This window comes from Phyllostomus discolor, chromosome 5 (genome assembly GCF_004126475.2).
Source record: "Phyllostomus discolor isolate MPI-MPIP mPhyDis1 chromosome 5, mPhyDis1.pri.v3, whole genome shotgun sequence".
NCBI classification, from domain to species: domain Eukaryota; kingdom Metazoa; phylum Chordata; class Mammalia; order Chiroptera; family Phyllostomidae; genus Phyllostomus; species Phyllostomus discolor.
In genome coordinates this window covers 35,385,863-35,400,029 of record NC_040907.2, presented here as the reverse complement: position 1 = coordinate 35,400,029, position 14,167 = coordinate 35,385,863, and the positions used below count along the sequence as shown (strand labels likewise).

The following is a 14,167-nucleotide window of genomic DNA, read 5'->3' as shown; positions in this document are numbered from 1 at the left end:
GAGCGTGGAGTGCACACCGCTCTCGGAGTGCACCCAGGCACTCGGAGAGCGCTGGGGCCAGCGTGTGCCTATTGCGCCTCTGGCAGGAGACAGTGGGGCATCCTGGGGACCGGGCCCGTAGCGGGAGGTTCTCCAGGTAGCTGCCCCGCCTGGAGCTGGGGGCCAGTGCCACCTCAAGCCCGGAGCTTGACCACTCACTGGGGCAAAAAAAGCCAACTAGAAGGCCAGCTGCCCCACCTGTCCCCAGACCCCAACACACCAGGAAAGAGATTTGACATGTTGGGCTCCAGGCCAGCCAGTGTGGGGCCCTGAGCTAGCCATGCAGCCTGGAACGCCACCACCACACACAGCCTGGAGGAGACTGCACAGCCCCAGCGGGGAATGGGAGGCAAAGGGAGTGGGAGGTGGGGGGCGGGCGTGGGAGAAGTCGGGGTGGAGAACTCTCTGAGGGAAGGACGCCACGGGTGAGTGTGAGTGTAGCCTCGGTGGATGGGTCGGGTCTCCACCTCCTAGCCCCATTTCTCCCTCCTGTCTTCATTTGGGTCATGACCTGGGAGCTACGGGCAGGAAGCGAAGGCTTTTCCCTCAACACACTCCCCGAGGAAGGGTGGGGACCCAAACCCGGGCCATCCGACCCCAGAGACTAGTCCTGCGTCCTTCCCCTGAATAGCTCCTCCTCGCACCCGCCTGGCCTGGCTGCTGCTGGCCTTGCGCAGGCCGGCCGGCCCAGCCTGAATCCAGGGTGGCCGGGAGGCGATCCCGGAGAGGGCTGGCGACTCTCCCGCGGTTACAGGTTACACAGCCGGGGGAGGCTCTGAGTCTGGGTGGCGCGTTGGCCCGGGGCTGATTCCGGGCATCGCTGTTTCCAAAGGCACTCTCGGGGGACGGAGGCCAGGAAAAGAGGGTCCAGAGAAGACCACCCTGCAGCGCACACCGTCCCCAAAGCCCCGGGAGGGCCTGCAGATCCCTGGGGCCTTGGCACCTTTTTCTCCCAGCAGAGGCGCCTCCCTCTCCCTCACGTCCCTGGCTTGGTAAATGTTGGGTCCTTCCAAATTCCGCTTGGGAAACTGTGAGAACTAATTTTAAGTGTGTGTGGGTGAGAGGGCGTCAGAAGGGAGGCTCCTTGAAAGATAAATATACTGTAATCAGTAACTTTCTTATGTTCCTGTCGTAATCAGTGAGATGGTGTAATGGGTGAAAAGATGTTCTTCACGATAGCTACATCAAATGCCGTGGAATGTGCTTCAGAAACAGAACCACAGGAACAAAATGACAAAATGTACAAAGGGGCCAGGAGTCGTGAGTAAAACAGAGCCACACCCGGCCCTAGATGGAAATATCCCACATTGTGAAGAAGCATAATCTCCTTTAAACTAATGTCCAAAACTAGTTTAGTCAAACTTTCAAAGGGCTTTTGAAAATTTTTTATTTTCCCTTTGAAAACAGCTTTAAAAATTCTAAAAATCTGTACTCAGAAGACTATATTTCCAAAACACCCATGAGAATTTTGAAAAAGAAGAATCAGAATCAGAGGATAACTTGCCCCCCCAAGCACGACAGAACCACGAAAATTAAAACAAGGCCGGTGCGAAAGTGAACGGCTGCGTGGAAGAGAAAGTGCGGGAGCCACCCCAGGCCGCCTGGGGATTCCGTGCGCGGCGCACGGTCGGCGGGAGGGGGGCGGTCACCGAGCAGCGCTGTGCTCACTGGCTAATCGTTTGGGGGAAATTCAGTCACAGACTTACTTCACACCTTCCACCAAAATTAATTTCAAGTGAATTACATATATAAATAATGAAAAGTGGTAATATAAAATATACAGGAATGCTTTTAGAAAGTTAGATTTGAAAAAACCCTTAAGTATGGCACTGTAAATAGAATTTATAAAGAAAAAATGACAGATTCGGCTCCATTAAAATTTTAACTCCTGTTGAACAATAACAAAACAGGATGAACAAGAAGTGGAGAGATGTAGCATATATTATATGTAAGAGGTACTGATGTTTTTAATATATAAACAGCTGCTACAAATTAAGGAAAGGAAAGTCTCTATGATAGAAAAATAAGCAGGCCTAAGGATCTAGAGGTCGCTGGTTCTATTCCTGGTCGGGGCACATGCCTGGGTTATGGGCCCACCAACCAATGGTTCTCTTCCTTTCTTTCTCCCTTCCTTTCCTCTCTCTTTAAAAATAAATAAATAAAATCTTTTTTTAAAGGGAAGAAAAATAAGCAAAGGACATACACAGAATTTTTAAAAAACACGAGTGACTAACACATAGAGGAAAAACTAAGGAATAACTAAGGACATGCAAATCACAATGACAAAATATTCTCTTTTTTGCTCAGATTAGCAATGATTACAAAGAGCGTCAAGATTCACTACTGCTGAGAGTGTTTGTTGACACAACCTTTCTTAAGGGCCATTTGACAGGTAGCTATTAAAAGCCTAAAAAAGCCCCTGAACAATCAATCCTATTTTTAGGAATTTATCCTAAGGAAATAATGAGGCAAATTCACAAAGAATGTTCATTGTAGCAATGCTTATTATAGCAAAATTGGAAACAAACTTAATATCTATTAATAGGAAAATGTCTAAATAAATTAAGGTGCATATATAAAATAAAATATTAACCAATTATTTCAGAAGATTCTGTAGACATATTGAATATGAAAAATGTTTATTGTTTATAAATAAAAGGCAAGTAACGAAAAGTATATTTTTGTAAATATAGGTACACACAAAAATTTCCAAATACACTTTGCTGAATTATCTAAAATGTTTTATGTGTTTTACTTTATCAGAACAGGCAATAACAATGTTTCCATTTGGAAAAGCCTAAGTCTCCTGTCAGGGGTCTCTTTCTTCAGTTCCTTGACCCCCAGCACCGCATTCCCACCGCAGCCCCGCTCTGTGAGGTGGGTGGCTGTGTTTTCGGTTCGCTAACCAGCTCTGCGAGGGCCCACCCATCACAGCGGGCTCATCTCCCCCGGGCGCTCAGGGCCTGGCACTCGCTAGTGCTCCACAGGAAAGGACAAAGAGTGAAGAAACGAATGGCCCCGTTTTCTCACGTTTCCGTGAGTGATCGGCGAAATGGATGGGCTCAAACCGACCGACAGACCCTAGGGCAGATCCTACCCTCCCAGGACCGAAGGTGAGAAGGAAGAAAAATCTAGGAGCAGGAGTCGGACCTGGGTTCCCATCTTACCCCAGGCTCAACAACAACCTTGTGACCCGGGTAAACCAGTGTCGCCGAGCCTTGGCCAACTGCTTACCAAGCAACATAGCACACACCAAGCTTTTGACAGAAGGGTGGTACACAGTAGGCGCTCAAAAATAGAAGCCCAAAAATAGGGTGGTACACAGTTGGGCGATGGACCCCACTCTCCGTGCGCTTGTCCCCAGGCTCAGAAGCGCCGGACCAGGAGCTTGTGCAGATAGGAAGCCTGGCGACGCTGGGGTTCGGGCCGCGCTCTCAGCGCGGGTGACTTCGCTCTCCCGCCTCCGGCTGCCGCTTCTCCCACACCTCTGGTGGGGGGTCCAGGGCCCCGGAAAGGACGAGCACAGCGGGTCCTGCGGTCTCCGAGGGTGAAGGCGCGGAGAGGGGCCGCAGGCCGGGCAAGTGTTCGCTGCGTTCTCTTGAGCTGGCACCTGGAACTGAGCAGAACTTGGGCCTGGGGTGGGGGGTCTCTCTTGGCATTCCTGAGTTCAAATTCTGTCCCGCTCCTTGCTAGTCGTAAGACGTGGGGCAGGTCACCTCGCTTCCCTGTCATTGAGGCTGTGGGACTCGCTTGCGCAGAGGGAGCGGCGCGACCTCACTGAGACCCTGTGCGGGGAGCGGGCGGAGTGCGGAGCGCAGGGTCCCTGCGCAGAGCGCCTAAGTCTTCCGCCGCGACGGGAGGGGTTCTTTCTGGCTGCAAAACAGTGTCTGGGGCCCTGGCCCTGGCCCTGGCCGAAACCGGAATCGTGGCTTTGACCACCCCAAAAGCCCGTTTTTGTAGTTGTTTTGGGTTGTTTTTTTTTTTTTTTTTTTTTTTTTTTTTTTTTTTTTTTTTGTGGGCTCCTGGGCAGGGACAGCAGAACCGTCTGCGCTTCAACCTGTCCGCCCCGGAGTGCCCGAGAGTAGATTGGAAGGAAAACGTTGTTGCGCGAGTCTGAGTGTGCAGGTGTGTGCACATCCGCACGCGTGTCCGTGCGTCCGAGAGCGTCTGCGGCTGTGCGGGGCACAGGGCACGCGGTGCCCTGCGGAGGCTTCTTCCCCGGAAGGGCCCTGCCCTCCCTTATCTGCGCCTCTTCTCGGTTAAGAGTTTCAGCCAAACTGACGGAATCTGGCGGGGCCCAGGGAGGGGCAAGGACGGGAGGGGCAATTTCGTCCCGGAGCCACTGGTTTGGGGATAATTACTTTTAATGTCAGAAAGATTTAGTTTAATATCATCTCTATTAGGCTGCCGGGAGGATAATTAAACAGGACGCGCCGCAGCCGGCAAACAGATGGCGTCTGCTTGCTCCGAGGCCACGGACAAACAGCGCAAAAGTCAGTGCCTCCCGGGTCCCCCATCAGCGAGCGCCCGGGGCCTCGCTCCTATTCAGCGCCACTGCGCGGAGCCTCCAGCCTTCTCCCCGCCCCCTAGCCTCACCCCACCCCCACCCCCAGCCTCACCCCAGGTCCCCAGCAGGGGCTCTCCTGGGGTTCCCACCACTGTCTGGGGGGAAGGGATGTGTGGGGGTGGGGCCAGTAGCTAACAAGGGTGGAGGTGGATTTTCGTGCCTGGGAGCGCTCATCTGGGGCCCCAGGCCCTGGCAGAGAAAAGGTGTCAGCAAATGATCCCGAGCTGAGAGGACGTGTGTGAGTGAGTTTGTGTGTGTGAGACTCTGTGAGGATGGGCCTTCTGCCCTCAGCTGCCTCGTTTGTCCGGGAGGGCTGGCTTTCTCAGCTCGGAGTCCAGCGACCCGCAGGGCCCTGGAGTAGGGCTAGGTCGGTGGAGGAGCGAGGGCTCACGTGTGTGAGTATAGGCTCCTGTCAGGGTGTTCAGTCTCAGGTGGGAGTGTGTGGGCGCTGGGTGAGAGGTCACACACCAAGTGGAGGTCCCAAGGATGTGGACATGCTTATGAAAGTGCTGTCAAGTCAAAGGAACTTTCTGAAGGGGCACCCTTGGGTGGGAGGGCAGTCTCTGAAGTGAGTGCACCCCTGGGTGGTAATTGCATGCGGGTATGAGGATGTGCCCAAGACTTTGCAGAATGAGGTCACATGTGCAAGTGGTGTGTCTAGGTGTGAAGCCACACTCTGCTGTGAGTAGAGGGGTAGCCCTTGCTGCCTCAGTCTGGGCATGCCCTCCTCACCCCCGGTGACTCAGTAGGGCCACCCCTTTCAGTCAGCTCCTCTCCTGACCTGAGTCCAAATCAGGACTGGCCCCAGAGTGACCCTGCTCCAGCACATTGCTCCATTGCCCTCCAGACACACTCGCTCACGTGTGCACCCCAGCCTCGCACCAGAAGAAAGGCTGTGTGGGGCCTCCGACCTGTTGGACTATGGACAGGAGGAAAGTGGATGGAGAGGTGCCTGCTGTAGGGGTGGGCAGGTTTCTCCGGTTGGGCTGGTCTCCCGGATGTGTCCTCCCCCCTCCTGAGAAAACGAGGTTCCTTACACACCAGCGGGAGAGCTCTGGGTTCCGCAGTCGGAACCTTCGGCTGGACCCTTGGCTGCTGCAGGCTCACTCACACCCGAGTGAGGGAATCTCACAGTGGCTTGGTTTCAAGAAGGAAGAAGGCCGTCTGGACCATTGCCCCGGAAAGCTAGGCTGATTCTGTAGTTCATCTCATTTGAGATTTAAAATAACTTCTGTAAAATTTAATCCAAGGGCGCTCTGGAAGGAGGCACCTGGCTGTCCCCTTGAAGGATCTGGCTGCGGTCCTCTCTTCCCACCCCCAGCCCCCCACCCACCAGAGTGCACTTAACGCAGTGATTTCCTGGACCTCATAACCTCAAGGTGTTGGAAGGTGGGGTCTGGCTCCTACGCTCCTGAAGAACATGTCATCCCGGACTCACTCCCTTACCCTCACTCCACGCGGGAGGCCCTAGGGACCTGACTCCTTTTGCTCCGGGACACATTTGCAGGCTCCAGCGAGTGGAATGCGCCAGGAGCAAATAACCTGGTTTCTATCGCCGTCACAGACTCTGTTCGGGTCGGAGTGCGCCCTCCCGGACCTGATCGACTTCTGGAAGCTCTCCGCCACACTCACGCACACCACACTCTTCCTCTCCTCCCTCCCCTAGTTTGGTCCTGGGTTCGGTTTCCCGAAGGAACCCGCGCGAGGTTCTGGGGTCTTCTGTGGGGACTGGCTCCTAGAGCCTTCCTCTGGATCCTCAGCCTCAGGCGTCAGAGGCAGCTGGGCTGGCAGGGTGCGATGCGGTAGTGGTGCCGGGTGAACCTGGCTGCGTCCTGAGGCTCCTGGGCCGAGCCTGCACGTCCAAGCCTCCGATGGCTCGGGCCAGAACCCAGTGGCCCTGGAAGTTCGAAAGAGCGGCGCGGAAACGCTTGATCTGGATTCGAGGGAGAATATGGGAAAACGCATTTTTCTTGTTAATTAAACGAATTTCTTTACTCTGAACGAGAGAGAAAAGTGGGTAATAAAAAACGAGAGTGGGAGACTATTACAAGGAGGAAAATAGACAGAAAATACACAGAGAACCCCAGATAGAGAAACCCCAGGCGATCTCGCCCGAGGACAGCGGCATTAATTCCAGACGTTGCCATTCAAAAGGTAAACAAAATCTGAAACCTATTACCTTCTCTGCAGACCTAGCTGTGTGTCAGGGCCGTGACGTCAAGACGCCAGAGTCAGGCGAAAGTTGAAACTGCTCTAGAGGTTGCGGCGACCTTGTCTCTGGCCGGATGGACAGACAGACGCTTGCGCGTCCTGCTTCCGAGAGGATCTGGGGAGACAGGGAGGTCACTTTTATTTTAGTTTTTAAAAAATAAATTGTTAATTTAAAACAACAACGACAAAATAATCCCACCATCATGTGAAAAGAAATGGAAATGTTGCAGAAGCGAGCAAAAGAAAGAGCAGGAGGGGCGGGGGGACGGGGTGAGGGAGGTGGAGAGGGGAAGGACGCACTGCGCGCCAGGAACGCGGCGGGCGCGGACAGGAAGCGCGATCTCGGTCCTTTTCTCCCGGCTCCCCTTCAAAAGCAAAAATCCCTAGTAGCCACACTTACCCTCCATGATCCATTATCGTATCAGGACTTTTAAAATAATTTACCTTTTAAAGACAGCAGGAGAAGAAACAAAACAAGCCCCTGACCACCCCAAATGCGCAAGACTCGAGAGCACGCCGCACAGAGCCGGAAGGAAGCTGGGAAATCTCGGCAGTGCGGCGTACCCCCTCCCTTCCCCGCCCCCGTCTCACCCCCACCCCGACCGCGGTAATTGAATTGTCACCTGCCCCCATCTCGCCCCGGGCCGCCAGGGACACTTGAGAAAGTCGGCCTTGCCAAGCGCCCCCAGCCAGTGGGAGCGACGCCGCAGAGCCCGCGCCCCGAAGCCGAAGGGTTACGCAGGTCTGCGCAGAGACGCCACCGGACACGGTAATTAGGCGCAATTCACACGCTCTCCAGCGCACGGAAACTACTTGTCACGATACTTTCAACGCTCCTCCTTGCCCACTTTTTCCCACTTCTTCCCTGGTGCGCCCCTCCCCTCCCAGAGACACTCGGCGGAGCCTTTGGAGTTTCGAATCTTTCGGACACTGCAGAACGCGGGGCTCCCCGGGCGCGGGTCCGGCCAATCAGAGTGCCGTCTGCCTCCCCTGGCCAATGGCAGGCGCCACATTGTTGTCCAATTCTGTCTAATGGAGCCCTAAGGAGCAACAATAGAGCAGGCGAGCCGCTCATTGAGAGTCTGGCAGCGCCCGGCAACTGGGGCCCAGCTGTGCGCAGCGTCCGGCGCGCTCCGCGAGGGGATGCGGCGCAGCTAGGGCCGGTCCCGAGTTCCAGCCGGTGGGTCCCTGAACGGTCCCCCGGCTCAGATTTCCGACGGAAGGGTTGGACTGCGCAGCGTTCTGAAGGGGTCCGCCAGTTCGGACATGGTGACTGAAGGAGGGTGACGTGGGCAGATAAGGGGCCGGGGGGCAAAGAGAAGAGGCTAAGAGCGCCAGCATCGCCGGCGGAGCTGGGAGGCGCGCGCAGCGCCAGCCGGAGGAGGATCCCCGAGCCCGAGGCAGGTAGTTGAGGGCCGCAGGGAGGGCAGGGGAGGCAGCCTGGCCTGCGGCCCCCGTAGACGTAGCTCGGGCCACGCTGGCCTTAGGGACTGTGCGGCCCGAGGGGCCTGAAGGAACAGGCAGCGCGCATAGAGAGGGGAGGGGTCCAGGACTGTGGGCCGCGACACCGAAGGACCCAGAGGAAGCCGCGTAGGAAGCTCGGGGCTGGGCCTGCACGGGCCCTCTGGGGCCGCGGCGCAGGTGAGATTCCTGCGTTCGCTCAGAGCCAGTTCCAGAGGCCATTCGCCTGCCTTGGTGCTGCCTGCTGAGCCACCCAAGTCCCAGGAACCCAACTCTGAGACCAGAAAGCAGGAATCTGCGCCCCAGAGGGGTCCCGGGAGGCCTCAGGATGGGGAGGGCGTTTCTGACGACTAGGCGCCTAAACCGGGATGGGAGGAAGAGGCAGTATGAGGGGCTCGGAATCTCCGTCCTGCAACACCCAACTTTTGCGGGACACTTTTCCCTCCCTGGCCTCTCCTCCGCACTGTGACTGTCCCACGGGTTTTACTCCGTCCCCATCCCAGCTTATGGCTGCGGGGTTTTTTTCCCCCCTCAAGCACACCCCTCTCTTCCGCGTGAACCCCGGGGCCCAGGCACCCCAGTCAGCTGTTTTCCACTGTTCTCAAGCTAGCTCATCTTGAGCTGGGGTCGCCTACCCGAAGTTTCTTCGGCTGAATTTTCTCTTTAATCCTCCTCCCTGGGCTTCCCAAACTCGGCTCCACACAAACTCTCTTCCCCACTCTGTGGAGTTCTGCACCACGGAACTTTCGGCTCCCACGTTTCCACGCGCCCCTGGGCCCCAGGGCCTAACTTCGCCCCTGAGTCGTTTCCTGACCCTCGCTCCACTTCCTAGAGCTATTCTTTCTGTTCCTGACTTTTCTCTCGAACTTTCTGGCTCCCACCAGCTAAACAAACACACACACACACAACCCTCCAGCCCAACCAGCTGAACTCTCCTTCTCTTCACCCTTACACAAAACTGGACATTCCAGCCCGGATGTCCCTGTTTTGTCTCGGCACCAGTCTGTTGAGTCCACATTTTCTCTCTCACATACAAGTCCTATCAAACAAACATTTCTCTCTATCCGGTCTCAAACTGATGAAGCTAAACTTTGGGTGATACTATTTTCTTTTCTAAACTCTCCTTACATCCATCTGACCCAGTGACTTTCAAAAGTTATGTTTCTATTTTTCCAGCAGAATCTCTGATTCAAACGAAATCTTACACCCAGCGCATAAATGAGACATAAGAAGCCTCTGGTGGGAGTGGGGTGGGGGAGCTCGGCCTTAGGAGGCGGGCTCCAAAGACACCTCCCCCCGGCAATTTGACAACCAGCAGTCAAACCGGTGCGGCCGAAATGTCCCTCTCCAAGCCCGGGTTCCTCGAGTGGGTCCTTTAGCTCCGCGCGCAGCACTCTCCTCACCGCAAGTCTCTCCTCCCTCCCCACGGTATCCCACGCCAGGTGCTGACATGGAGCTGCGCTCCGAGTTGCCGAGCGTGCCAGGCGCGGCGACGGCGGCGACGACAGCGACGGGGCCGCCGGTGGCATCTGTGGCGTCGGTGGCAGCGGCGGCGGCGGCGGCCGCCTCGCTGCCCGTGAGCGTGGCGGGCGGTTTGCTACGGGCGCCGCCGCTGTTGTTGCGGGCGGCGGAGAAGTATCCGCGGACCCCCAAGTGCGCGCGCTGCCGCAACCACGGCGTGGTGTCTGCGCTCAAGGGCCACAAGCGCTACTGCCGCTGGAAGGACTGTCTGTGCGCCAAGTGCACGCTCATCGCCGAGCGCCAGCGCGTCATGGCGGCGCAGGTGGCGCTGCGCAGGCAGCAGGCGCAGGAAGAGAACGAGGCGCGCGAGCTCCAGCTGCTCTACGGTACAGCAGAGGGCCTGGCGCTGGCCGCCGCCAACGGCATCATCCCGCCACGACCCGCCTACGAGGTGTTCGGCTCCGTGTGCGCCGCCGACGGCGGGGGGACAGGAGCCGCGGCACCTGCGGGGACCGGAGGCGGCACAGCGGGCGCCGGAAGTTCAGGTGAGAGAGAGGCCGGCCTGGGAGGTGAGGGGAACAGGGACAGGGCCCAGGCGCACGGCCCAGAGACTTGACTCAGTACTCAAGAGGAGAATCCGCTTCTCCAAACGTCAGGACCGCTAGGGTTTACCGCGCGCCCAGCCCTTGATCTGGAACATAAATACCAACTCTCTCCTCTTTCTAAAACGTGTGCACTTTACTCCTTTCTTTCACTGCAGGCTCAATTGTGAATGCTTTAGTCTTATCTCCTCTACACAGACAGGTCCCCACTTTCCTGCTCACTTCGCTGGGTCTTCTCCCTGGCGCAGAAACCCGCGCGTCTTCTCTTTTCCTTCGTTCCGTGCTTCTCTAAGTGCCGCAGTTTCCCCGCTACTTCCCACCTCTCTTCCAGAATCCGGCCCTCTCCAAGCCTCCTGCCCTTCCCGCACCTCGTTCACTAGGTTCTGGAGACATAGCGTTCCTTTTCCATTTGTGATTCCTTCAATCGTGTTTCTAATGCTCCTGACAACTGCAGGTTGCGCCCCGGTCCTTTTTACCTTCTTTCCCCCTTGTGCCCAGTTTCTCAGAGTACGAGCTCTCGCACTTCCTCCGCGCGCCCGGCCCTCGTACCCCTCTACTTCCCTCCTGGCCCCACCCTCTTCTTCACACCCCTTGGCTTTTTCACGCGAGAGAGGAAATCAGGCGGCCGCCATTGGGGCCCTCTCAGCTTGGGAGGCAAGAACTTTTTAGGCCTTAATTTTGGAAAGGGTGGCTTAGAAATAGGGGCTTAATTTTTGCCTGTAGAGAGGTTTGGGATCTACTGGATGCCCAAGGCGTCTTCCTTCATAGGCTGCCCGGGGCCAGAGCGCACCCAGGCCTGTGTTGGCCCTTGGAATCACAGAAGCGCAGTGGTCTCTTCTATACAGAGTGTGGTGTAGGTGGAAGTTGTGTTGGCTCCTGCTTGAGCCCAGGGCCAGTTCACGTTTCCAGGGCAGGGCAGAGCCAGGAGGGGATATTAGGGTGGGGTTGCTGAGGCACAGATGTAGGGAGGAGGGCACTGAACATCGAGTGTGCAGGGCACGGGTGGCTGGGGCTCTGGGTACAGAGAGAGAGCGCTCCCTGGGGGCGGGGGGAAGAGAGGGCCGGAGGGACTCAGAGGAAGGAATGGTGGGGCCAAAAGAATGAGGAGGCCTGAATGAAGGTCGTGGGGCTCACTGGGAAGCGAACCTGAGATGCACATGGCTGGGGTGCTGAGTGTGGTGGCCTCCCCACTCCTAACTGTTTCTCACATTCTATTTTCTCCGCTCCCAGAGGCCAAGTTACAGAAGTTCGACCTGTTCCCCAAGGCGCTGCTTCAAGCAGGCCGTCCGGGCAGCCCGCCGCTGCCACCCGGGAAGCCCTTATCGCCCGACGGCGCGGACTCGGGCCCCGGGACGTCGTCCCCGGAGGTGCGGCCGGGCTCGGGTTCCGAGAACGGCGATGGCGAGTCCTTTTCAGGGTCGCCTCTGACCCGGGCCTCCAAGGAGGCAGGTGGCAGCTGCCCGGGCAGCGCTGGCCCCGAAGGCGGCGGCGAGGAGGACAGCCCGGGCTCCGCCAGCCCTCTGGGCTCTGAATCCGGTTCGGAGGCCGACAGAGAAGAGGCAGAGGCCGCGCCAGCGCCAGGGCTGGGCGGCGGCCCGGGTCCACGGCAGCGGACGCCGCTGGACATCCTGACGCGCGTCTTCCCGGGCCACCGGCGAGGCGTCCTGGAGCTGGTGCTGCAGGGCTGCGGGGGCGACGTGGTGCAGGCCATCGAGCAGGTGCTGAACCACCACCGCGGGGGCCTGGCGGCCGGCCTCGGCCCCGCCGCGCCCTCCGACAAGGTCGCTGCGGGTGCCGTAGCAGCCGTGGACGACGGGTGGCCGGGCCGCGTCGACGCCACCGCCGCTGCCGGGGGCCCGGGGCTGCCCGCGCCCCTGCAGGCCGGCCCCACCGCACCGCCGCACCACAGACCTTTGCTGGCCGGCGCCATGGCTCCCGGGACGCTGGGCTCGCTGAGCAGCCGCTCGGCCTTCTCGCCTCTGCAGCCCAACGCCAGTCACTTCGGCGCCGACGCGGGCGCCTACCCGCTGGGCGCGCCGCTCGGCCTCAGCCCCCTGCGCCTGGCCTACTCGGCGGCAGCGGCGCACAGCCGCGGCCTGGCCTTCATGGCGCCGTACTCCACCGCCGGCCTGGTGCCCACCCTCGGCTTCCGCCCGCCCGTGGACTATGCCTTCAGCGACCTCATGCGCGATCGCTCCGCGGCCGCCGCTGCGGTGCACAAGGAGCCGTCCTACGGCGGCGGCCTGTACGGGCCGATGGTCAACGGGGCGCCTGAGAAGCAGTAAGGCGGGGCACCCGCCCCGGGCGGCCCCCAAACTGGGACCAGGCGCGTCCCCGCGGGCCACCGGCCCCTTTTCGTCCGGTGCGCCCTGTGCGCCCCGACTGGGGTCCTCTCGCTCCACGGTGGTTTTCAGTTTTGTTTTGAAGGATGGGTGGGGAAAGCTGAGCCAAAGGGAGCAGCTACGGTCGTAGATGCTCTCGGAGGAGGGGCGCGGCCCGGGTCCCAGCCCCGAGCCCTCCCCGAGGCTCCGCCGTCCTTCCGAAAGCAGGGGCTCCCTCGGAAGGGAGCGCGCCCTCCTGCCTCTCCTCGAAGCAGCGCCCACCCCGCCCTCCCCAGAGCTCAAGTGGATGGCGGCATAGTCTGAGAGTCTGTCTTCTGTCTCCCCTCCCGTTAAAGAATTTTAAATATTTGCTCTAACAAATATAAATTTAGGATGTATAAATCTCTTGGCACTGAGTCGAGTCTTTGGGACACACATGTATGTCGACATAAGTTGTAAAAAAAGACAAGTTCCACAGTGCACTTTCCTCGTTGCGGTATTTGTCGCTCTCTTTGTTGCTTAAGCCGATCAGCATGGGTTTCCTTGGTGCAGTGTTTTACACATGTATAAATCTATATATACTCTATACATATATATACAGGCCAGTGTATAATGTTATAAAATGGAATTCTAAGTTATTAATTGTAACCTGTAGGTGACCTCGGTATTAACGTGAAAAAATTCAAAAACAAGCAAAAAAAGGAAAAATGGAAAAATTAGACTATGCGCGCATTGTACTCATCAGGTTTTTATAGACAAAATATATTGTAAACTGGGGACAAATCCTGCCCACCCGCCCCGCCAGCCTGGGCGGGTGTCTCTCCACCGGGCGGTGGAGGTGCGCAAGAAGCCGGGACGGAGCGACGCGCGACTGGGCCGGACCTGCCCGCCCGGGGGCCGCCCCCTCCTCCCGGGACTCGCCAGACGCTCCCGCGGGAGCGCGGACAGCGGGAACCGCTGCTGCAGAGAATGGCTCACTTTGTGTTTTCCTTTGCATAGACAGGAGCTAGAAATAAATGTTATTTTCTAAGAAAACGACACCGAATCCCGTCCCGCTCCTGGGGCAGCAAGCGGGATTGAAAAAGTCTTGACTTCCTCTGCTGGAGCCGCGGTGCCAGGGAGAACCTTGACCGAGGTCCGGCTGGTGCTGTGACCCTCGGGGGTCGCGGGGCGAGGACGCTTTCTAGGGCGCCTCGGAGGGGCGGGAGGCTGGGACTCCCGGAGCAGCGGCGCCCGCTGCGCTGCCGGGGGGACCGGTGTCCCCACCACCCCCGGCTTGGGCGCCCGCGCTCTGGCGGGGTCGCCTTTCGCGTGGAGCCCGGTCCCCGCCCGGCCCTGGCGCTGTCTCTGCCTCGTCTCTGCCGGGAGCAGGGTCGCCAGCCGCCTGAGGGTCCCGGCCGGCTCGGGTCCCCCCCCCCCCCGCCCCCGGGAGCCGATGGGAGCGCGGCCCGGGCGGTACACTGCGCGCCTCCCTTCTCGGAGAGATTTGGGACCAGGGCAGACGG

The 14,167-nt window shown here is 58.3% G+C and overlaps 1 protein-coding gene and 1 long non-coding RNA gene across 4 annotated transcripts; one reads left to right on the top strand and one right to left on the bottom strand.

Moving 5' to 3' along the window:
* Positions 1–5,420: 5,420 nt before the first annotated feature.
* On the bottom strand, positions 5,421–7,573 carry LOC118500618. Its single transcript, XR_004903193.1, has 3 exons — positions 7,441–7,573; positions 6,786–6,932; positions 5,421–6,539 (listed from the first exon to the last, which is right to left on the bottom strand). It is a non-coding gene; the product is annotated as an uncharacterized LOC118500618 (long non-coding RNA).
* On the top strand, positions 7,473–12,769 carry DMRTA2 (DMRT like family A2). 3 transcript variants are annotated; one of them, XM_036026065.1, is made up of 3 exons: positions 7,473–7,586; positions 9,721–10,284; positions 11,572–12,769. In XM_036026065.1, the coding sequence occupies exons 2-3, from the start codon at positions 9,729–9,731 to the stop codon at positions 12,624–12,626; spliced, it is 1,611 nt and encodes a 536-aa protein (XP_035881958.1). In that variant the 5' UTR covers positions 7,473–7,586; positions 9,721–9,728; the 3' UTR covers positions 12,627–12,769. The 3 variants fall into 3 exon arrangements, with proteins under 3 accessions (XP_035881958.1, XP_035881957.1, XP_028369852.1); XM_036026064.1 differs by lacking the exon at positions 7,473–7,586 and adding an exon at positions 7,892–8,221; XM_028514051.2 differs by lacking the exon at positions 7,473–7,586 and adding an exon at positions 8,084–8,217.
* The last annotated feature ends 1,398 nt before the right edge of the window (positions 12,770–14,167 follow it).

Coding starts and splice junctions, on each gene's coding strand:
- DMRTA2 (XM_036026065.1), top strand. CDS start 9,729: ATGGAGCTGCGCTCCGAGTTGCCGAGCGTGCCAGGCGCGGCGACGGCG. Junction 10,285..11,571: donor AGCGGGCGCCGGAAGTTCAG/GTGAGAGAGAGG, acceptor CTCCGCTCCCAG/AGGCCAAGTTACAGAAGTTC.